Source organism: Rhinichthys klamathensis, unplaced genomic scaffold (assembly GCF_029890125.1).
Source record: "Rhinichthys klamathensis goyatoka isolate OS25496 unplaced genomic scaffold, OSU_Roscu_1.1 h1tg000579l_1, whole genome shotgun sequence".
Classification (NCBI taxonomy): domain Eukaryota; kingdom Metazoa; phylum Chordata; class Actinopteri; order Cypriniformes; family Leuciscidae; genus Rhinichthys; species Rhinichthys klamathensis.
The window spans coordinates 34,991-60,263 of record NW_026607043.1 but is presented as its reverse complement, the minus strand read 5'-3'; the positions used below and the strand labels follow the sequence as shown (position 1 = coordinate 60,263).

General features: G+C 37.8%; 1 protein-coding gene across 1 annotated transcript; it reads right to left on the bottom strand.

The window, feature by feature from the left end:
* On the bottom strand, window positions 1-25,273 carry usta (uronyl 2-sulfotransferase a). Its single transcript, XM_056240134.1, has 8 exons — window positions 25,243-25,273; window positions 24,890-24,933; window positions 13,806-13,961; window positions 9,570-9,649; window positions 9,291-9,444; window positions 1,724-1,821; window positions 1,089-1,246; window positions 1-833 (listed from the first exon to the last, which is right to left on the bottom strand). Exons 1-8 carry the CDS (start codon window positions 25,271-25,273, stop codon window positions 523-525), a joined length of 1,032 nt encoding a protein of 343 aa, XP_056096109.1. The 3' UTR covers window positions 1-522.

The following is a 25,273-nucleotide window of genomic DNA, read 5'->3' as shown; positions in this document are numbered from 1 at the left end:
TTGGTGTTTTGAGTTGTTTATTTTGATTACAACTATATCGTGCAGTAATCCTTTTCACGTTTTTCACAGGTTTGGCACTTTGTTGTGATCTTCACTTGCCTCTATTGCGTAGTCTGAATGTGTTTGCGTGTGAAAGTGTGGGTTGAGGTCACCCAGGTTCCAGGTGCCTAAAAACTTCCACAGCATATTCTGCTATACCACAATTAGTTCTTCCCTCCATTTTGACAATCCAACAACATCCCTGTAATTCCAATCGTGTATCATCTCACCAGGAAATGACCACAACCAACTGCTCAATTCCATAAACATGAACAAAAATGTCGTCATAATTGTTAGTTCCTTAAATAACTATTCAGACCCTTCTGTGCTCCTCTTGAGAGTGTCTTGAAGGGCCGTCCCGTTAAAAACACGGGGATCACTATTACACACCCAATTTTCGCCTGGGAATGTTGACTCTACCTCCTGATTGGACATAGACATCAAGCTTATGAGATCTCCTCATCACACCTCAATGGCTAATACTCAGGGCTGAACCATCCAGATGTTGGCATCCTCTTGCCCCATGTCCTCCTCTTCCTCCTCCTCTTCCTCCTCCTCCTCTTCCAAAGGTTCTTGGGTCCTGAGGGCAAGCTCACGGAGGAAGTCAGGTTCATGAGCTGAGTTCTGGGAGGCGGACTTGAGGCCGATCTTCTTCTTGGTTAAATGGAACTGGTCACGAATGAAGTTGTAAAAGTCGTACTCGTACTTCATCCTTTGGTAAAGCACCTGCAGGGCCTCTATAGTCGGCATGTGCTTCTTCACTGTGCCTGTAAGGTTCCCCATCTTCCAGAATGCTGCAGAGAAATCAGATTTACAAAACTATGAGCCACAGACAAATCAACAGTATGCGATTCAAAATAATTTAGCACATCAGTTTTAAGGTGAGTTTAATTTTCCAAAACCTTCTCAGAAGATTTAAATACTGTTTTGAATTTTCTCCTTACTTCACCAGGTTTAAAAATGCTCTTTTATTTCTATTCATATTTGAATTTGAATTATTTTTATTTAATTTCTTACACATAAATTCAAAGCAATTGAATAAAACACACTTGGACTCTTGTAGATGCTTAGGACATCACTAAAGTAGTGAGGTAGGAGTCTCTCCAGCAGGAGCAATACATCCTCCAGCTCTTCCAGAATCCCAACAAGTAGGAAGTTCTCTATAACGTTTTGTTTGGCCCTCTCCAAAGCCCAAACTCCAGGCTCTCTGTAGCAGACAAAGAAAAATGACATGAAAACATCCAAATATTTCAGTTTGCAAATACTGAAGAGATTCTCTGTGAAAACAGAAACCTGTGTGACGCTCATTCTTCAGTGAAACACAAAAAAGAAGAAATCTTGAAGAATTTTGGTAACCAAACAGTTTCGGTTCCCATTGACTTCTATTGTATTTTTTTTCCATACAACAGAAGTCAATATAGGGAACTCAAACTGTTTGGTTACCACCAACATTCTTTAAAATATCTTTTTTTTGTGTTTCGCAGATTGCAGAAGTAAGAAAATCATGCAGGTTTTGAACAACTAGTCAGTGAGTGAAAGTGCAGGGTAGTAATAAAATCTGCATGATTACAAAACAGCTATTTAGCTCGATAATCTTTACATATAGTGATACACATGCATAAATAAATGAATTATAAAACACTAACTCATCAACATTAATACCCAAATGATGGGTCATAATTACCTGCACTGAGGGTGTTGTCCACAAAAATATGGAACAATGTAAAAGAGGCGTGGGTTGGTGCACTCCGGGTAGTTCTCCATGATGCAAACGTTAATGTCCTGCAGTGGAGACATGGGGAAATAAGTCAGACTGACAGAGCTACAGCCAAAAAGAAAGCAGCACATTGAACAAAAAATTGGCAAACAGAGCAAAAATTCGAAATGTGCTTATAAATCATAGACATGCTCATTTTCACTGGACTATATGCTTTAATACTGTAGCAGCCCCATCCAACGTAGCACCAATCAGTTCTAGTGAACACAAGGGGGCACCACTTACACAAGCAACCAAACAGTCTTCTGAAAGTTATGAGACGCCACTGACGGTACATCCAAAACACAAACAATCACTCATCTGTAAGAATGTTTTATCACTTTATTTGATCCCAAAGCTATAATTAACACTGGGAACATTAGAGGTCTATGAAACCAATGTATTTTATTTCCATTTTTATCTAGCAAAAAGAAACCAGACTAAAGAAGTCCTGAGATGCCAATTCTCCCTCTGCCCTTGTTTAATTATCAAGACTACAATACGTGTAGCCTGGTTAAAACCAGACCATTCTCAGTTGCAACTGAGTTATGGTCTGGCAAAGCGTCATAGACAAATCATTTCCAGAGGGGCGTCACCAACGGACGTTGCGGATAGACCTAAAACCAATCAGAGCGATGAAGGAGATGACGTATGCAGAGCGGTTGCTCCGAGTGTTGTTCTTTGCTCGGTTTTTAACAAAAAGGAAACGTTCAAATCGCGTAAAACAGACGCGATAGCTGATTCGAACGAGTGATGTTCGACGGCGGCATCCATCTTTGTAATGTACATTAAAAACATTAAACCGCCCCAACGTTTCTGATTGGTGCCTCGATTTCGGCGGATTGGAAATGGGCTTGAATGAGCTCTTTGCCAGACTAACTTTCAGAGCAAATCTAAATTTGCCAGAAGTTGTCTGGGTTTTCCCAGGCTACAATACCTGAAGTTCTCAGAGAACAATATGGACAAGAAAAAAAAAGATTATATGGAAAAAACGATATGAAGTTTTCCTCAAAACAACAATGCAGCCAACGTTGCTATAATGATGATACTACGTGAGAACATATTACATGCTGAAAAGTAGAAGTTTCTTGGAAAAGAGGGCAATTTGTCAAGTTAACAGCCTCGTCTCTAACTCGTGCACAAGAGAGGTTAAGTAAAGACCACATAGCCACAAGGCTCCAGACTCCACGCACTCCTTCCCTTTCATGAGCCCCAGGTGGGGGAATCACATGCAAGCTGTGGGTCTAGAAGAGAAGGGCCCTCATGCTGGCAGGTAGAAAAACATACTCGTGAGTTATTTCAGCATTAATCTTTCACCGTACAATGGCCTTTACACATGCCAAGCATGAGTCGATATGTGAACATTATTTCTCCGCCTTTCATTAAGCCCTAATTCAGGAAATTAAAAGGTCCCCTAAAGGTGAAACATGTTTGCAATACATGTTGTTTAGTCTGGAATATTTTAGAAATTTACTTTAGGATTATCTCCATATCCTGACCATTAAAAGTATGAAGGTTTTTCAATTATGAGTAACTTTCGAATATTAATGTTTCTGTTAGTTTCTCTGGTTTTGTTTAACCCTTCAAAATGGTGGATGATTTATGTAATTAAACTGTAGACTTGAATATCTTTGGAATTTTGCTAATTTTTACGATGGTTTTAACTTTCAGTTTTTAAATATCAGTCAACTGGCTTTTTTGTTTTACTGTCCCTGTCCCAAATTCTGTACTTTCACATTCTAAAATACTTACTCCATATTCTAAATATTTCAGTGCACTGCTTTCTTTTCTTTCACTAAAACAATTAAAATTGTGGTCAGATTTTAAAATGCAATTTATAAAAATAAGTCCAGGATAGATTGCACCCCTAAATTAAAGAACCATTATGAAAATTCTCCTTTTTTTTATTTGCATCAAATCAAAACTGCCTTATATCTTAGCTTCTCTACCATTTGCCACACACGTGCACAGGTTTTAAACAGTATTGAACATTAACATACAATGGAATGGAATTTATACACAATTGAAATGAAGTTAAAGCATATTCAATTAATTTAAGCATACGCCTTCAGATAAAAGGCTTTTTAAGATTATGATAAACATAAATATAGTCAAATGTGTCCAAACATTTGACTAGACAAAGGCTTGATATCTTGTCATGATATATATATATATATATATATAAGCAATGAAGAAATTACAGTAATTATGAACATCGATGGTTGGATTGAGATGTTTGCTTAAAACTTAATTCACTGATTGTGAACTAGAGCTAAAAAACAAACAAAAACCAGATTGTTGTTTAGCTTTCTTTCACTGCTCTCTAAACGTGTTCATTTGTTGACAATATCAAGCTGATGCACTGGCGATTCCTTCAAAGCAGTGGAGCTCCAGGAGGGCCAGTTCCTTTAACAATACTCACTCTGTGTGTATCTGAATAGAGTCTAAAAGCCAAGAGCGCATCAATGTCCTTTCATCCACATCTCCACTCACTCCCAATGGAAACACATACAACTCTGATGGATATGCACTTTGAACGCAGAGATGCTATTGCTGAAAAAAAACAAAAACAAGTAAATGTCCCATTTGGGCTTCCGTTGACTTTTTGGTTTATAAAAAGGAAATGAGTATTAAAGTACAGAAAGCCAGATGGTCAAAAGGGTAAATGTCTGCTGAGAACAAAAGGAACAGAAATGTCATCCTCTAACAGATCACCAATTACGCAGCAACTTAAAGAACAACATCCTCAAGCCCTGAAGAGATAATGGTGCCTTAAAGCTGAGCCAGACATTTAAAACAAACAATTAAAAACAATTCAATGAGGATAAAGATGCTGTTTGGTGGAGTGGAGAAAAAAGAGAGTATAAAAAGAAAGAAAGTCTGTTTGGACATATGAAATTACATATAAAAAGTTACAGCAAATGTCTAGTGTGCTTCTGGCAAACATCCCGAGCAGTAAAACCGGTCAGTGTTTCTCTCTAGAAGGACCCACTTCAGCTCAGGTGACACACTTATTTGGCCTTGTGTTCTTGATTCAGTCCCAAGGTGGCCATTTCACTAAGCACAGCCATTGCAGTTTACCCCTAAACTACCTCCAGATGGACGTCACCACGCAACATGCTCTGCCTCACACGAAAGAAAGCATTTTTCGGCAAATAATACATTTAAATTTAAAAAAAAAAGAAAATAATAAATACTGGTTACTGTATTCATAATGCTTGGCTGTATTTGAGCAAAGCAGAGATTTGACGAGATGATAGGTTACAATAGGAGACAAGAAGTCAATCTGCCAAAGACAGACAAACACACACACATTTGATTATTTTATTTGGAATGACCAATACTGATTAAAACAACACAACATCCAAATATTCACAAAGAGCCTGTTATGTTTCACATGACAATACACACATCGACAATAGTCACAACAACCACATGAATATATAAATAAAGAGACTATGGATAGAGGTGACATCGCCTCCTCCAAACATGCAGGCTGTTTGCTTAGAGATCTTTTTACTCATTCCAGCAATTTGCAAACCCCTGACGCATAATCTGTGCACATGTCCTAAACTACCAAAGATTAGGATGATCAGTTTTGAGCTGTAACCACACACTGCTAAAGCATTTGTTAATGACTGTTATTTTAACATTTTCTCAGAAAAACACAAGTCCATGTAAGCATCAAAGCAACAACCCACTTCCAGAATCAGAATGTTTTTAGAGAGTTCATTGACAACTACAATGTCTGGAGTATTTGGATTTTCTCTGAGGACACTTCGTAGAAGGTTTTTATGTTATCATTCAGATTTGAAAACCAACTAGTTTGAACAGTCTTATTTGTATGTATTGCACTTTGTCCAGAAACTTTACGCAGTTCTTGAGCTGTTGTGTTTACGATGCGATCGTGGCGCGCGATGTAAAGGCCTTTGAACGCAGGGCACCCGTTCATTATGTGCGCTATAGATTCCATTGTTTTATCGCTGTGTAATAAGCAGAATTGTTCGTGGTGTTTTGGAAACCACAGGGAGAGGTTGTACTTAGTCGGGAGAGTTTGCAGCCGAGCTTTAATAACAAATTTTAGGATACCTCAGTTAACGGCTGAATTTTGTAACGCAGAGTGTGAGACTGTATGACACACACACACACACTTCAGCTTTAATGTTTTTAGTCATTAGTAAACATGCAGTACTACAGCTTTGAAGGTCTGCCAGCATACCTCTCAGAACAACTGAGTTTGCTGGCGCAAGTACATTACATTTTGATCAAAAGTGACAGTAAAGACATTTACATTGTTACCAAAGATTTCTATTTCAAATAAATACTGTTTTGAACTTTCTAATAAAAAAATCCTTTTTCCGCTTTGCCATTACATAAGTGTTAAAAGGAAACCAGCTTGTAAAATTTCACTCACAGCAGGTGAAAGAGTCCTAACCCCCCCTCCTTGTCCTTGTGAGCATGGCCATTCCTCTAACACACACTTTATAAACTCACTTCACATGCTTCAAACATATGGGACGACTCTGCAATATCAAATTAGCTTACAGCGTCCAGTTGTAATGCAAATGTGTTCGTGTTGGTGAATGCATTTGTCTGACGTTGAGTATGTGTGTGGGCGCGTGCACATCCATTCAGATTATGGGGAAATTCCCAAGTACGTCATAGATTATTATAATTAAACTAAATTCAAAAGGAAAGATCAAAAAAGAAACGTCAATAGCATACCATCTGAATGCTCATTCTTGACAAAGTGCCCAGCTATTACAGACACATAAATCAAGCAAACAGATATGTTTAGTGTGAGATAGATAGATCACAAGCCACGGTAATCCTAAACTACAAAAACAGAGATGTGGTTAACCAGGCCTCCAGGAGGAGAGAGGATCTTAAGAAGAGGTTATGTTCCTTATGGTGAAGGTTTGATTATATTTATTGTAGTCTCTCATTAGCTAAGATAAGTTCAATTCCTATCGTAACAACAGAACTTCTACTGTCTGTCACGTGTGCTCGTTTAAGATTATAAATTATAAAAACGATTCAATTAAAATGGTTAGTGGTGGAAGATATTTGTTAATTATTTTTTTTTAGAAATGTAGTGTGATATGGATTTAATATTATTCAAAGTGAGCAACATTTGTAATCTATAAAGCAAATAAAAAAAACTGTCCATTAGTATTGCCATTCATTTTAAATGAATTGTCATCTTTGCTCTTGTATGGAAGAAAAATAATGGCAAATGATTTTGAAACAAAAAAGCTTGTTGAAAAAATATGCATTACATTAACAATGCTTGCATTTTAATGCATTGTATTTTTAGGGCTTGTATTTTTATGGTATTTTTATGATTTTATTATCATATTCTTGGAATCATATTCATATATCATATCACTTTTTGAGTCAATAACCTTCACTTCACTAATGACCATTATTGGCACTAGTAAATACTTGTTACATACATTTATACACCATTGTTCAAAAGTTTGGGGTTGGTATGATGTTTTAATGTTTTTGAAAGATGTCTCTTATGCTCACCAAGACTGCATTTATTTATCAAAAAATAAATACATATATCATCAAATTTTATCACAATTGAAATTGAAAATATAAAAAACTTTTCTATTTGTATATATTTTAAAAACTAATTTATTCATGTGATGGCAAAGCAAAGTCTTCAGTGTCACATTACAAATATATTCAAATTAAATAAGTTGCCTTTTACCTAGCCTATGTTGTTAATGTGTTGCCTGTTATGGTGTTATCTTGTTTCGTACATTGTGAACTGAACCTACTAACTGAACCATGCTAACCTGCCAGATCTTGACCCCTACTCAGTAGAAATATTCATAGATTAATCTCATTTCACCGGGTACAGCATAAATTAACAGAGAAAGCGGCCTGGACAGAATTGACTAGTAACTTGATCACGAAAAGGTCCCAGTTAATGTTCCAGATTAATGCGTGTCTGGGAAACTGGCCATTTATGTTTTATGAAAAACAGATATGAGCCATAATTCTGTCACAATCCTTAGTCGACTGAAGTAATTCTTCGAGCAATGCCAAGTTTTCATGTGATTGTCTTGAGTTTCATCATTTATGTAGTTTTTTTTTCCAAATCAGAGGTTAGAGCATTTAGCAACGCAATTGACTAAAAAAGCAAGTATGACTAATCAATTCCTGAACATTCTGCTCACAATGTCTGAGCTAATTTCCAAACAGCCAGACTCCTGCACCCACTCTCACAAACACTCATTGTGCAACAAATTAATTCCCAAGGGGAAATGGAGTCCGCTGCTATTTTCTATGTAAACTTGTGTGCATATAAGTACAACTCCTATCTGTTTGAATAGGTCAATTAAATTACTATGAATGAATGAATAAATGAATGAATGAGGCATTTATATAGCGCTTTCATATGTACCACTGTACACCCAAAGCGCTTTACAATCATATCAGGGGTTCTCTCCTCAACCAGCACCAGTGTGCAGCATCCACTTGGATAATGCGACGGCAGCCACAGTACAACGGCGCCAGTGCGCTCACCACACACCAGCTATAGGTGGAGAGGAGAGAGAGTGATAGAGCCAATTCAGTGGATGGGGATTATTAGGAGGCCATGATTGGCAGGGGCCAATGGGTGGAATGTGGCCAGGACACCGGGGTTACACCCCTACTCTTTACGAGAAGTGCCATGGGATTTTTAATGACCACAGAGAGTCGGGGCTTCGGTTTAACGTCTCATCCGAAGGACGGACTAGTCTTAATGTGTTGCAGTACACTAAACTACATTCAGCCCTTCACATCACTATTCAGATGTTTATGTTTGAACCTGCGCTCAACTTCAGTACTGCTGCATCCATATAGTAACCAGCAAAAAAAAGAAAGTGTTGATGCACAAGATTAACAAAGATCATATAAAAGTTTTCTTAATAGGATTGAGTTTCTGTGCCTAATTGGGTATTTCTTTAACTACAAAGCAGGGTGTAGCTCAAGGGGTTAATTTGCCCACAAACAGTAAATATACATGCATTTATTTTTGGTCTCTTTATCCCCCTGAATGAACAAATGGCATTTCCATTTTAAAACTCTGAATAAATAATGACCATTGCTAACGCTGTGTCTACACTGGATAGGGCGCACGCAACACAATGAGTCTGACAGTAAACTGATGCTCCGTTCTATTTATTATGTACTCTATCTCTATGCACTTGCACAACTTTGACACAAAGGACAAATTGGTTTGCAGCAGTGGATTTGACTTGTCCAGCGTAGACAGCCTCAAGCTGTGACACGACAATGGTCGTGCCACATGTAGACATTACAATGTATCCTAAATACAATGAAATAATATAATACTTTTTACAACCTGTGATATTTTCCTCACACATTACATCTCAAGCATGCTCTTGTATCCTTGCACTAACTTTAAAAATATATATATTTGGGGCAAAATTTATGGTTGTGGTGAAAATTAGGAAGAATTTAGAAAGAGTCTGACCAAATATCTCTCGTCATCTTTCATCTGGGGTGTGCGGATCAAGTGATTCTGCTCTCCTCTCCAGTCCCCAAAACGACGAAAAAAGTAATTGGAGAGGAAACGGTTAATGGGATCCCTGATGATGTTTATGTAGACAGGCTGTTCAATCCTAAACCTGAGAAAGAAAGAAACAAAGAGAATGAGCACTGAATCGATAACTAATTTAATGGCAGGAAGAAATGTGCGTCTATCTTGGACCTGATCAGATACATTCAGATAAGTAATTCCTGATTTGCTTACCTTGTGAAATTGAGAAAGTGAACATGTCTGGTGTACAGAAAAGGCTGTGGAATAGTGCTAATGTTTCTCATCAAATCCACCTGGCAAAAAATCAACACAAATAAACAGAGATCAAAATGCATGTTACATAACCGTTCATGAGCATCTCTTCATTCAACAACACTGAAAATTATGATAAATCAAAATAGCAGTGTGGGTGCAACAAGTTACAATTGCAGAGCACACACACACAAAAAAATGAACAATATTTTAACCACTAGAAGCATCAGCTGCACGACATGTAATTATATATACTTCCTGTTGTGATGGTTAGTTTAATATACAGTTTACCATTTTATTAATTAACATCTAATACTTCCCTTTTAGGCCTAACAGGCTAACAATTCTAACACTCTGAAACACAATGTACTAAAACATTCTGTCCTGTGTTTTTGTTGTATGTTGTATGTTGTGTTGCCATACCCCTTTGACTTTGGTTGTGTGAGTGTATAAATAACAAATATGGGAAATAACTTGTGATCATGAAGTAATCACAGAAACAGAGTTTGTTTTACCTGGTAACAGAAGGGTTTGCATATGAAGAACCAATCAAATTGTTGTGAAATTATGTAATGCATCATGGCATTGTTGCCATACCCCTATTCTATAAAAACTGTTTTACTGGTGGGATTCTCAATGGAATTTGTCTGAGATCCCCCGGACATGCTTAATGCTTCTTCTTGGGGGAAGTTCTCAGAGGAAATGTCGAGAACTCCTTCCCGGCCGTGTTTAAAGCATTTAGAGGACATTTGCTGAAGTCTGTCTGTTTCTTACTGCTGCGCAGCAGGTCAGTTTAGGGAAGTAAGTAAGCTAGTTAGCAAGTAAGAGTATAGGATTAGACTCAGCTGAAGTCGACTGTAGACTCGCTGGAGTATAGACTAACATTGACTGAAGACGTTAGGGGACGTCGATTGTAGACGAGACCCAGGTACGTAGTTGGGTTTAGGGAAAAATCTACCACACTGTCAAACAAATAAATAAAATGCTTACAAACAAATTAATTAATATAATAATAATAATAATAATAATATATAGAATAGAATTACAGGGTATATACCAAATTAACCATAATTAATTAAAGCTGCTGTCTTCAGTGGCTATAAAACAATAATTCTTCAGCCACAGCGGTGGATCTATTTAAAAAAAATAAACCATAAACGCTATGCAAGTAGTTTCAAAGTGAATTTCAGAATCACACACACACACACACACATCTTTGTGGGGACTCTCCATAAACGTAATGTTTTTATACTGTACAAACTGTATATTCTATCCGATTACACTAACCCTACCCCTAAACCTACCATCCCAGAAAACCTTCTGCATTTTAACATAAAAAACAAAACCTCATTCTGTATGACTCATAAGCTTGTTTCCTCATGGGGACATAAATTTAGGTCCCCACGGTGACACAAGTCCGCATGAGGCGGTGTGCATTCAGGTTGAAGTCCCCACCGGAATAGAAAAACAAACACACACACACACACCCACACACCCACGTAACATTCTTCACGTGGATGGTGCGTGGTGCAGTGGAAAGAAGCTGACTTCTCATTACCTTAATGTTTCCTAATGAGGGCCAGCTGGGGCCCCAGTCAGCTCTGATAGAGCCCATGTGTCTCTAAATGCATGTTACAGTCTCTACAAACATACCTATACAGGCATAAGGAGACTTAACAATCCCTATAACAGATCGGCATACGAGGAGCGGGATGGCGTAATGCTGGTCTGGTGTGCCAGGACGGTATGTGTAGAGTGCAGCACTCGACAATAGGTTCCAGAAGTTTCTGGCTTGGAAAAGACCACCCTCAGAATTGAGATTTCATACCGAAATCTAAACCTCTTTATACCCCACATCTCCGTCAAACAGCTTACCACACTGTAACAAGTGCCCCACTTAAGCTTTAATCTTTTATCAAACGCTGCATCAAAGCCAAAACACACATTCTGTAACATCCTGAGGTAGTGACATCATCTTAATGAGATTTCCTGTGCTGTAAACGCTTATATGGGCACAGACATGGCCGTGCAATGTACAGCTAAAGTAATGATATACGAGGTGTTGATAGAACCACATCACAAGTAACACCTCAGGTTGTGTGACACTGGGTAAGCAGTCTGTGGTTTAGTGTTTTGAGGCTAATTAAATTATAGTGACATTATTATTATTGTGATATGCCAGAAGAAACATTAGTGTGACCCAATGCTTTATTTTTCTTACTAATACACAGTTTAGGTCATTATAGGTTTTTTTTCTTCTTTTTTTCTAAAATGTTTTAACAGTTAAAGAATTTTGGTGGAAAAAGTATCACGGTTTCCACAAAAATATTAAGCAGCACAATAAAATTAATAACAATAATACAATTAAATAAATAAAAAATTCATAACAAAGTACACTTTTAATCTATATTGTGCTGAAACTTCTCATGTCAAGCACAAGAAGATTAACTTTAAACTAACGTATCTGGAATAGATGACCACTGATGGTTAACAGCCGAGTCTTCAGAATTTTCATATTTGTTTGAATATGAAATACCCCTTTAATAACAAAACCTTGTTCTACACAATCACATTATGATTGTTTAATGGAGAGGAGGTTCATTCGTACTTGTCTCATTGAAAGCTCAGACTGAACATTCCCTTTATACACACAAATAATAAACTTTCTTCTCTAAATGAGATTTTTATGACCCTTATCCCGCAGATGCAGATGCTCCAACGCCACAAACAGGTCATCAGCCACAATCACAGCTGTCAGCCAGAGAAAACAAGGACTGGAAATGCACTTAATGTGCACAAAAAACGTTATGCTAATTTGAACTAATTATGGACGAAGCCGAGGGGTTAATTCTCCAAGCAAGGTCAGTGGTTTATCGGGTTATTAAATTTCACTTATGTATAAATGATACACATCAAAACAAGACGTTAAACCCTTATTTTATTTTATTGAGTTAAGATTGGACCCACCCTTTCATTCATTATTATTATAAAATGATTTCCACATTTTAGAATACCAGTAATGTCATACAAGCAATAAAATAAAACAAGTGGAAATATGGAAATTGTGAAGTGATCAGAAGTATTAAACAAATCAAAACAATCTTATATTTTAGCTTCTTCAAATATAGCCACACTTTGTCTAGATAAATATAAATACATTTATTTAAACAGCAAATGTTGTTCAAATGAGCTTCAATTATTTGGGAAGTATTTTATGTATGAGTGCGGTCCCACTGGATCATACGGCACCTTCACACCTTCTTGTTCGCTCTTGCAGTAGTTTCACCAACCAGGTATGGACATTTGTTTACGTAAGATTCCAAGATAAATCATCTCAGTCTCAAACAGAACACAAAAGAAGATATTTCGAAGACCGGTGGGGTCCAGAGATATCTTTCAGTTTCATTGTATGGACAAATAGACATTTTGAAAATATCTTCTTTTGCATTCCACAGAAGAAAGAGTCATTTAGGCTTGGAATGTCAGAGAACATTCTAAGAATATTTGATACCACACTGTGAATCACTTTCATTTGCTGTTTTCCCCTATCTTTCTGAACATACACCACCGTTTTAGGACAGTTAGTCTTTCTGATGGCAAAGAAACCTGTATGTGTTCTGAGCTTACTCCTGTAAACACACACATTTAATATTAGCTTTGAGTATTTACCGTACATCTAACCAGTTTACACATTTGAAAACCTATGAATAATGTATCACTCAGAAAAACATTTTATTCTAGGGTTCTGGAAGGTCCCATGCTGTCCAGAAAGAATTATGAGTGTACTCTGGGATATAGACGGATTTCCAGTGAAAAGTCTTCATTTTCATGTTAGTCACTTTTATTTCACTCTCCCACTCAACAAACGCATACGAGTGTTATTTAATCAGCTTATTTATTTGAGCTTTTCATAGGTTGAGTTTAGCTGTGTGGAGGTGTGGTGGCTCGACTCTACCCAAACGGGATGACAGAATATTTTCTTTTCCTCTCCGCAAAGGAAGAAAGTGTGTGTTTTTCTCCACAATGAGTGCCATTCGGATGTGTTTCATTGCAGCTGGCATTCAGTGAGCATTTCCCTTGGCAAACACCTTTATTTAATCACATCAGCAAGTTTTCACAGTATGCTTTTTATATTAGCGCGCTTTACAACTTCTCGGAGACATTAGTTGCCTCAGACACACTCACCCATCCACTGACCTGCTCATGCTTTGTGAGTCTGGTTTTGTTATGGATGTCAGAGGACACCAGGTTAAACTGGTGCTTTTCTGCCAAAATCCTCAGCAGCAGGACAACTGTCCGACTTCCACACTTGCCAACCCTGTTGTAGATCACCTGACTTGGGAATGGCAGCTCCTAGAGACACAGACATTGAAATGCATAGTTATTAGGAAGAAGACGACGACTTTATGCAACCATATCTTCTCTTCCATGTCAGTCTCTGACGCTGTTCACGTTGTAAACACAGTGCAGCGCTTCCGGGTTCTACATCAGAACGTCGGCTCAGTATCGTCCGGCTCCTGCGTCAGCACCACACCACACGTAGTGCTCACGTGAACCACGTCAGAGACTGACAGTTATTTTTGGGGATAAAATTAAGGCTGAACCACTGTAGTAAAAGAAAGAAAGAAAGAAAGAAAGAAAGAAAGAAAGAAAGAAAGAAAGAAAGAAAGAAAGAAAGAAAGAAAGAAAGAAAGAAAGAAAGAAAGAAAGAAAGAAAGAAAGAAAGAAAGAACAAACTACAAATTTAAGAAAGCTATTACTGTCTTTAGTAATAATAAGCATGTTTAAGTAACTCAATTCAATAATTGAGCCACATTTAGTGCACACTGCACAGTGCCCCTCGAATAAGCCAGGGTTAAGTGTTTCACTCAAGGACACAATGGTGATAGTTCAGGTTTGCCCCTTTAGGATCTAAAATCTAGAAGCTTCCAGTTTCCAGCCCAGATCTTTATTCACTACTCCACACCACCATAAGAATGAGTCTTTAAGAAAGAGTCAGAGGAATCTTTTTAATTCCTAGATGAACATCCAGTGTGTAAAAAAAGAATGGGATTCCCTGCAGGCCAGCATCCTAGATGGAACTGGGTTTGGAGAGATGATCTGTCCCCTCTGTGCATGTAATATGAGAAACGCTCCTGAGAACAAACATTTATGTCAGAAGCAGTCTGTGTGTTTATGTTTGAATGTGTGACATGACTTTCAACTTCACTACAGCAGTCACGCTCACTTTTATTCAAGTCTGTAAACACACCCCTCCTCCTCTCTGGAGTCTCGGGACCCCTTCAAGCCTTTTATTATTTGGTCTCTCTCAGTCTCACACTCCATAGTGTTGAACTGCGCTCTCTCCCAAAACAACAAATGCGTTCAAGTTCAGAGAGAATGCCCTCTTTTCACCTCACACACACATAAGAGACCTTGTCTGAGCCCAGCTGCCTTGACATTTCTCCCCCATCCTGTTTTCCTCCATTTCTCTCCCTCTCTCGACATTTACTCCTGTCTCACTCTTCTTCTTAGATAATCACGCTTCTATATATGTCCTTCCTACTCTAATGCAAAATAGATGCATCCTGCAATTTTTAGATTGTTCTGTTTCAGAAGCCTTTATAGATCCATATTTACACTACACATTCAAAAGTTTGGGGTCAGTAATTAAAAGAAATAAATAAATAAATACTTTTATTTAGCAAAGATGCATTACATTGATCAAAAGTCAAAGTAAAGACATTTACATTGTTAAAAAGTTTTCTATTTTAAATAAATGCTGTTCTTTTGAATCATCCTGATTCCTGAAGTAGTATTACTAGTAGTATACTGAAAAGTATTAAGCAGCACAACTGTTTTCAACATTGATAGTAAGAACATCTTCTTTTTCTGCACCAAATCAGCATATTATAATGATTTCATGTGACACTGGAGTAATGATGCTGAAAATTCAGCTGTGCCATCACAGGAGTAAATTACATAATATTAACTATGTTTTTGCTCAAACACAGGCCTTGTACACTAATACTTTAGTTTGGACTTCTTTCTCTCCGTTTTGGTCTTCAGTCCACACCAAGACTTTTATTAATGAAAACGAAGCTTTTTGAAAACATTTTTCGGATATAAATGTGGATATAATTGAAAACGCCGTTTTCACATTGTAGTGTGGACTGTGAAAACTGAGGTATTTAAAAACGATAAAGCACGTTTAGTCATGTGACGCATATTGTACCAATAGATATTCATGTTTATACCGGTATTGTGCCTGTTGTGGGCTATTCACTTTCACACAGTTGCTAAAATATGTTACTTTGCGCACTCTTCATATCACAATACTGCAAAGATGACTGAAATTACTCGCATTCGCTGTCCTGCGGAAAAACATGAGAGCAGTTGCGTTTAGACCAAACATATAATGGTGAGGCCATCCTTAAAAATATTCTTGTTTGCCGTAACCCGACCGACCCTGTCAATTTAGGACCGACCCAATTTTTTATTTTTTTCCCCTTTTAGTCCGACCGACTTGCCGGTTGTAAACTTGCATTAAGACCGACAGATTTTTTTTTTACTCTTCAAACCACTAATACAAATGCAATAAAATATCAATTATATTATAGTAAGTATTGTGAATATAAATTGCATAGGCTACGTTCTTTCTTTTAAATAAAAACCCGTGGCGTCATCTATGATGATTATGTTTACACCATTGGTTTACGCATGTCACACTAGGGCCTGTGCGTTCGCTTCGTTTCATTCACGGTCAATGGTTCACGGTCAATGGTTCGCGCTCGGTGATGGCTGCGGCGCGGCTGCTTCTGAAATACGTCTGTATGAGCCTACATTTAGGCGCTCATTATTCGAAATTCTTAATGGTCAAATAGGGAATAGATGTTAACAGCCTTTTCTCGGAGCGCGTCCAGCTCGTCACGATATGGCCGCCGCGAACGCGCGTCACACAGCAACGGCAGGCTCCGACAAACACACATAAGTATGGGAAGCCAAACACACCGAAAGTGGGACGAAACGGCGCGGTGTTACAGAGTTCGCGCAGCGCGGACATATAATCTGTGCGGCTCAATGGACCGAGACGCGCGAGCGCGACAGGACAGACTCGACAGCGCAGGGAGGAAGTGTTTGCTTGCGCGACCTAATCTCACCAGCGCCGCGCTGACCAATAAAAACAGCACATCCCATACCGAAATGTACTAAATTACACTAAAGAAAATCGACCATTCCATAATATGTCAGGACTACTTAATATAGTTTCTACAATGCGCCTAGCCATTTGAGCTCACTGATTCCGTAGCAGATGTTTATGGGTCAAATTTAAACGAATAGTGCCAAATGCGCTGTTTTATTGGTCGGCGCGGCGCTGGTGAGATTAGTGATTTTACTTTATTTGTTTCCCTCTGAAAATCCACTCTTTTTCCCCAAATGAATGCAGCTGGAATTAATGCAATAAACATGTTTTTTGACAAAGATTTCAAATTGTTTGTTGTCTATAACCTGTATCAGAATGAGATTCGCAATGGTGCGCCCAAAGGCATGGGTTGAAGACACAGTCAGTGGCGTCATGATATGCAAATTTGTTTAAATTCATACCGACGTAATCACCATGACCAAAATTGTCCTTTTTTTTCCCATTGAATTTTGGAAAAAAAAAATAGACCTACCTACCGACCCTTTTTTTTTTTTTTTTTTTTCTGTTACTGCAAACCAAAATATTTTTAAGGATGGCCTGAGTGAGTGTGTGCGACCAGGACGCATCAGTAAATTGTGAGATATTTAGCTAAATAAAATGATCCTGCCAGAAGGATTGCATGACTAAAAAACTTTATTAAGTCTTGTTCCGTCTGTATCATCTCAGTGAGCTTTTATGAGTGTTTACGCATGCGCCGTAAGGTGAATTCAGTGAGGATGGGTATCATTTGGAAAACGCTAGTGGAGACTGGAGCTAACATACGTCGCTGTAGTATTTTTGTAGTATGTTTCTGTGCAAGTATGTTGAGTTCTTGTTAGATCTGTAAACGTATGTTCAGAGTTTGAGTGTTTTCCACAGCTGTGAGATGTTAAAACTGGTTGTTATCATTGCTGGCTTGAGGTCTTTTAGTAACTGTGGGGGTTTCAGCTACCAAAGACTTTACCAAACTAGACAGATCCACACAAAACATTATTACCTAGGAAAATAGGAAAATTTATAGACAGGTACATCTTTTTTTTATAGTAAACAGAAGCAGTCCTGGTAGAAACGGGATGATTTACACACATGCACACATTGAACTGGACTTTGATTACATTACTTTCTTATTCAGGAAGTCATAATTTCCAAATGTTTAACTCTGAGCTGTAAAATTTTATATACATTATATTTATATATAGAAAGCACAAGTGTGTGTGTGTGTGATTTCAATCACATTCTTGTGCACATCTGGTCTCTATGGTAAGATATATTTATTTTTATTTTAGGTTAACATTGCTTGAATTCACTTGTGATTATGGCAATCTTTAGAAGTTGATAAAGGCTGAATTAAATAAAAACAGTGGAAGAAATAGTAAAGAGTAGTATGCTACTATGCTATTCTGAAGTTCCTAACCCTGAGTAGCTCTGTTAGCCAAGCAAATCAGGTCAAAGCAAATATAGGTTGTCTCTAAATCAAATCAAGCTTGACCACTATAATTAAATATGTATGTTTGAGTCTCTTTCTATTTCAATCTCTGTCTTTGGACAGCTGCTGATGCACACACTCTCATCTTTGTCCATCTTTGTGGCTCAGGTCAAAGATGAGCATTTTAAGGAGTCTACAGTCCAGTGAAGAAAATCTTTTGTCTTCTCTTTCTTATCATTCTTATCTTCATCCACTTTTACTTGCAAATGTATCTTATATATCTTGTAGACTTATGTAGGATTTTAGATAATAAGATTATTCAATATAAATATAACTAGTCCAAATTGCTATTACTTGATCTCTGGATTATATAAAATATAACATGTACTACAAAACTTTCCCTTTGACATTGTTAAACATTGTTAAACCCTCAAAAACACAATACGCTAGGGGGATATTTATCAGAATGTTTTAACAAATGTTACTGCTCTCAGGAGGCAGGTTATTGAATAAACTGTAAATAAAGACTTATTTTACAGAGGCATTGAGGCCTCTCGAGTGTATATTCAATACAGGAAATGTCCATACTTATCACAGAACAATCCCTCTAGTTAGAAACAATAAAACGTAGTTTGTACCATTTACATTTGAACAAGGCCATCGTTAAAATTCACAAGAGTATTTTTATGGGTGGACCTCCTCTCCTGTTCTCTTCTGGACTCGTTTGTCATATGCGAGTGCAATCACACACAGTACGATCAATGAATCATCCCAGCATTCCAAAGTCTCTGAATCATTTGAACCCATTTCATAGCAGAGACAAAAAAATACAGAGAAAACCAAAACGGAAAATAGCAGCGCAGAGAAATGAGTGTTACATGAGTTATTTTTGACCACAAAACACTGATTATAACACTGAAATACAATCCCAGTTATAAATCATTTGAAATCTACAGGGAAATCGAACCAAGTCTCGAACATGTAACAAGTGCTTTGAGACTCGTCTTAAAACAACTGTCCTGCTATAACACATATAATGACTCCTTTTTCAACAAGTCTCTATAAAAACCATTGACAGACCACAGTGATGGCTTCAACCCTACTATTATGAAACAGACCCATCGTTCATTCTCTGAGCAAACCCAGCTGAAACTTTCACTGAGCTTAACCTCTTTTGCAGAGTGCGTGTAATGACACTCCTCTTAAATCAAGCTGGTTCTTTCCACTCATTCTATTTCACTCTCTCTCTCTCTCTCTCTAATCTGTGTGTCAACGATCAGAGTTGTCCTCTTCGTAGGAAGTGCTGATAAGATTAGTTTTCATGAGTGTGTGCAGGCCCGCCGACAGGGGGGGACAAACGGGTCTGTTGTCCCGGGCCCAGGGTAGGGAGGGGCCTTTTTTTACATAAAAGCTTTTTATTCGCTTTCTTCCTAATTGTCCTTGAAATAGTGGTCAAGAACCCCCCCCCCCCCAAACAAAAATGGTTTGGCCACTGATCGAAATATGATGTTGTCATTTGATTTGAAAATCAGTAGGCTAACGTTACGCTCAAAATGTCCGGTCAGCACAAGTCCGGTGGCTCAGAAAAGAAAAGAAAAGAGAAGAAGAAAATAGAGGCCTTCGAGATGTCCTAAACAAATATTTTTAAAAAGGTGGTGACGGTGAAGCAAGCTGGAACTAACGTTAGTAAAGTCAACGTAGAGCAAGGTAAGAAACAGCGCAGCCAACGTTTATGAGTGTTGTCAAAGACCCGGCACTTCGGTACCAAGTCGGTACAAATTTCTTTTTAAACGTCACGCCACGGTACCAGGTTTTCTTAAACCCGGGATGCGCGTGCATGCCCAAAGCGCGTTTAGTTGCGTCCTCTTCATAAAAGCGCTGAGACATGGCGACCGGCGGTGCTGCTGCTGTGGTGGCTGTAAATCAACTTGTTGATAAGAAAGGAGGAAAGAGCCACATATGGAAATATTTTGGATATTAGCTCATAATAGCGACGCGGCGCGCTCGTTTTTACAGGCGCGCCTAAGTTCATTGTTGCATAGCAACGACAGACGCCACGGGAGAGCAAACGCTTGTGGAAAGGAGAAAGCGGTGCGAACTGCGCTCTCCATGATGACGAGGAAGTATTAGCAAAGAATTCATTGATTTCTAGCCCTTGGATTAGCTTTACTACTATTTATGGAGATGAGAAATAAAAAGCCGGCTGAAATGCATCACTGTCATCATCGGTGAACAGATAATGGGTCAGATCCGAGTCTATTTTTGCTGCGCTGCTCATGCTTAAAAGTGAAAGCACACTTTTGATGGACAAAAAATAAGTATGATTTCACACAAAAAGTGCCCAAAATGCACAGATTATGCATGTCTAGTGTGTTTTAACAAGAACTGCAGTAGGCTATGTCAGAAAAGAAAATGAAGACATTTATAGAAAATTTACCCATTTAAACGTGTTTTTATTATTCATTTTTGGGTAAAAGTATATGGTGTTTTATAAAAATAAAAAAAATCGTGGGGGGGCCCCATCTAAGATTATCTTGTCCCGGGCCCAGGCAAGATGTCAGCTGGCCTGAGTGTGTGTGTTAACTTAAGTTTACTTTCACAACTGCTTGTTTTGCCCTTTTGTTGACTCAGAAAATTGTACTTCCTTAACTCTTTCCCCGCCAGCGTTTTTTGATCATTTTCACAAAAATTCATGGCCCCAGAATATTTTGTTGTATGAATAATATCTGAACATGCAATATATATTTTTTTAAAACTCTGCTTTAAAAAAAAAAAGTTTGATTCTAGCTTCAAGCATTCTTTCTTATCAACACTTGAATGTGGGTAAGTTTTATAAAAAAGCAACATTTTGAGCAAAAAGCTGAGAAAATAGCGTTTTTGTCAAAGACTACACCTGGATTGGATTCAGAATGACGATCAAAACATAGATGGAGTAAATCGAGTCCATAAACATCCTTAATGCTTGCACAGACCTATAGCTTTTTCTGGGTCGACATTTCATTCAGTAATAGGGCTGGGCGATAAAACGATAACGATATGTATCGCGATAGACACGTGATCGATATCAATAAAAAATGTGTTCGATAAAACGTTCGATATTTTTTTTCTTCGTCGGAAGAAACCACAGGTTGCGAAGCAAGTTTGGTTGCATTATCAAGGCACTCGCTCTCTGGTAACCTAGCAACGTAGGGAGTGACACGCTCAGGCAATCATGTAACGTGTCAGTTTGGTTGCGCCATCGTTGTCTCGTGCTGCTGGGTTCCTCATCAGTAACCGGCGATTGATAAGCAGAAAATGAGTGCCCTTCATCTGCATGCCATGCAGGCTAGAATTGCGAAACATTATTGGATAATTCGCTCTATTCGCGTTTGATGTGAACACAGCATAATGAACAGGCTGCGATGTCAAGATTGCAATGCTGGAGTGTGTGTGTGTGTGTGTGTGTGTGTGTGCGGCGCGCGCGCGAGAGAGAGAGAGAGAGTAGGCACGGGCGCGAGAGAGAGAGACACGCGGGCGCGATCGAACAGTGGAGACATAAAAACATACTCCGTCATTTTGTTAATACAGGACATCATTCAGTCTGCAAAGTGTTTACTTATATTTGTGTAGGCCTATACTCGCAATAAAACACAACATTGTGCTTTTGTCACACTGTATTTCTTGTCAAACTGTAACCTACAACTGTCACACACCGTTTTAAAAGCAAAACATATTTATCCAACCCTTTTTAAAACAGTCTGTGTGTTCCATCTTTTGGACATTCATCATATCGCATTGGTTTTCATTTCTTGTCCTCAAAACAGAGCACTATGTTTATTTTTAAGTTACACATTGATTAAAAAAGAAAGTGAAATGTGTTGGTAGATTATTTTATACGGAAATCAATTATTTATAATTCTGATGAGAATAAAGTTAGGGTTAATTAAAATTAAGGAAAACAAATATATTGATCTGAAATATAGCAAATTAATTTTAAATTCATTCAGGTACAATTACCAAACATATCTCATATCTATCTTTTTATTAGTTTAATTAATAAACCAATTATATAAAACTATTATCAGTGCACTATAAATAAACTGGTTCTATGCCTTTATTAATAAAACTTATTTAAAAAATACAAGGCTTAAGACATTTATAAAAATGCCTTCTATATTTCTGTTTTGCTTTTCACTCCATTGTACCGAAATCGTACCGAACCGTGATGTCTCCAAAAAAAAAAATCAAGCAGGGGGCACATACGATCACAAACCCCCACCACCCACGTCCCGCCGCGCCACTGTCACCTTTTTTACTCTGAGGAGTTTGCAGGTCTGATTGTGAATTTAGACTTATGTTTACATTTTAATTATTTGAGTTTTCCATGGTTGTGTTGACATTTCTGTCTTGGGATTGTAATCAGAGGAAGGTTAAGTTTAAAATAAAAATGTTTAAATGTAATATATCTTTTCTCCTGGTCCTTATTTTAAATGGGTCATAAAAAAATCAATAATTATCGATATCGACCGATATGAAACACTGATATCGTGATACAGTTTTCAGCCATATCGCCCAGCCCTATTCAGTAACATTAGACAGTTTTGATTCATATGCTGTTTAATGTTGGTGATCGCGTTATTTTACATATGCACATGATTTCATATGAGATCGCTGGTTTCTGCATCTTCTTCACATGTGTTTTGATCAGGAGACTCTTTCAGAAGATGCGTGATAGCGCAGTTCAGCTCAGTTCTTTTGCACTGTATGACATGACGGACAACTAGTTGTCCAGTCCGGTTCACACAGTGGGGATTTGCAGAGAATGCGGTTGTGAGTCTCCAAAACCTACAGGAGATAGAATGTGGTTGTCACCCCGTAAAAATAACAAAACTGTGAATACAACCATATTTAGGAGTCGTCATCAAATACAGAACCATATTTTACTGCTGTGTGAACAGAAGTTAACATAGTAACTTCTGGTGCTCAGATACAAGCAGCTGCCTAGCTAGTTTGTGGAGATGGCAAAAAGAAAGAATTCATAGGAACATCGAAAAATTCAAAGCGACTGGACTAACACAAACAAACAGAACTCCGAAGAGGTTTTTTGCTGCTCAGGTGGAACCTCATAGTGAAAGTCATGCACAATTAATCCCATAATGAAACATGTTACCTATTGTTTGTTGATTTTTTTCTATTTTTGAGTTATGTATATAAAGTTGTTATCAAAATGTTATTGAAAAAAAAATACGTTTTTAATAAAATAATAATAGTAAATTGTAGGCCCTTTCAAAAAGTACAAAAGTAAAAATAAAAAAGGCTCTTTGTTGAGCTCAAAATGTTCCCGACCCCTGCTCTAGACTAACATTTGGGAGCAGTAGCTCGGCGTTCTATAGTTCTACAGATGGTGGCACCAGCACCTGATTTGGTAGCACTAAAAATAATTAGTGTAATAATATTACACTTATTATAATAATAATAATATTTAGTATTACTTATTTTGTTTCTTGGAAATGCACATTTGACAGTAATTAGAGTTGACAGCAAAAGTAGCTTGAGCTGTTTTTGTTAATGAAAATAAATTTACATTTGTAAAATAATAATAATAATAATAATAATGCAACAAACTCATTTTACAGGGTAAAATCTAAATATTCTGATTGAGTTAGAACTTTACTCTTATTAAAATTGGTCTTCCATTCATAGTACCATGCATAGCACCTCGGTCATGCAAAAAGTAACTATATGGTTTCTATGCCTAGCCTGAACACATTTAGTATAAATAAAAATGCAAAAAAGGACATATCTAAAAAATACTGTAATTATATTCAATATCTTCTTTAATGTGTAATTTTTTTCGCCGCTAGGGGTCGCTAACCTCTTACAATAACAAAGGCGTAGGTTTATGACGCAGTGAAAAAGCTGAATCATGGAACTTGCTGTCATGCTGATGGATCTAATAATGTTTATGGATGAGTGAAAACATTTCATGTTCTTTAACATGACTGTGATATGAAGCAGAGCGAGATTGCTAATGAGAGACAGATATCAGCGCCACACGCGAGTCCCACGGATATAAAGCAATGAAGACATTTCATTCTACCGAACTAACTTACCCGCAAGTGCTGAATTACTACTCACACAGGCCAGTTTATTTGACGAATTAAACTTGTGAGGTAACGTAGCGCTGTTTCACTTGGTCTAACGTCACAAAATTCAGTCGCACCGACAGGAAAACATTTAGTCGCAGTCTAGAGCCCTGAGAGCCCCGACACATACACACAAAATAATAAATATTTTTCTTTCAGAGAAACTGACCAATACTGATACTGCAAGACCCAAGTGCGTATAGACATTTCTAGCATAAATAGCATGGTTTTGCCAGGCTGTGATTTAAACTGATAGCAACTGGCTATTAATAGAAAAACATTCAATATATACCACTCAAACTTCCTCTTTCATTAGGAAATACATCAACACAGGAAATAGAAATGCATTCGTCAAACCATTTCATGGGGTTGTTAAATGTGAATGTGTGTGGCTGTGTGTGTGTGTGTGTGACCTTCCAGTCACTGTCAAGTCTTGAAATGTTTTCCTCTAGTGTGGGAAGGCCAAAATAACAGGACAAACGCAGACAGGGATGTTTTGTACAGTACATTTCGAACTGGAAGGAAACGAGAGAGAAAAAGAGTTTGATAATGCAAAAAAACAACTTACCCTTGGTGTGGGAGGCCCGTGGTCGTCAACAAAAGTGGATTCTCCTGTGAAGAAAATAATGTCAGAGTGAGCTGCTTACATAAAACATCTGTTATTTAGTAAATCATAAGCTTAGAGAACAATGCAGACAAAAATAAACTTTTTTAGCGCATTCAGTGAAAAACTATATTTTGGAATAGAGCAGACTCAGCATCTGAGATGTATCTGCAATGAAATTCGCATGGGAGCCAGATGAAATCCACTGTGTGGAAATGGAAGTGCGTTTCTGTGGGTGTTTGAGAGAGAAACAACGCCTTCTGTTGTACAGTAGTGGCTAAAAAGGAGACACTATTTCATCTCAAACAAGGGTCTACTCTCCTCTTTAACCTCCACTCCAGATGGCAT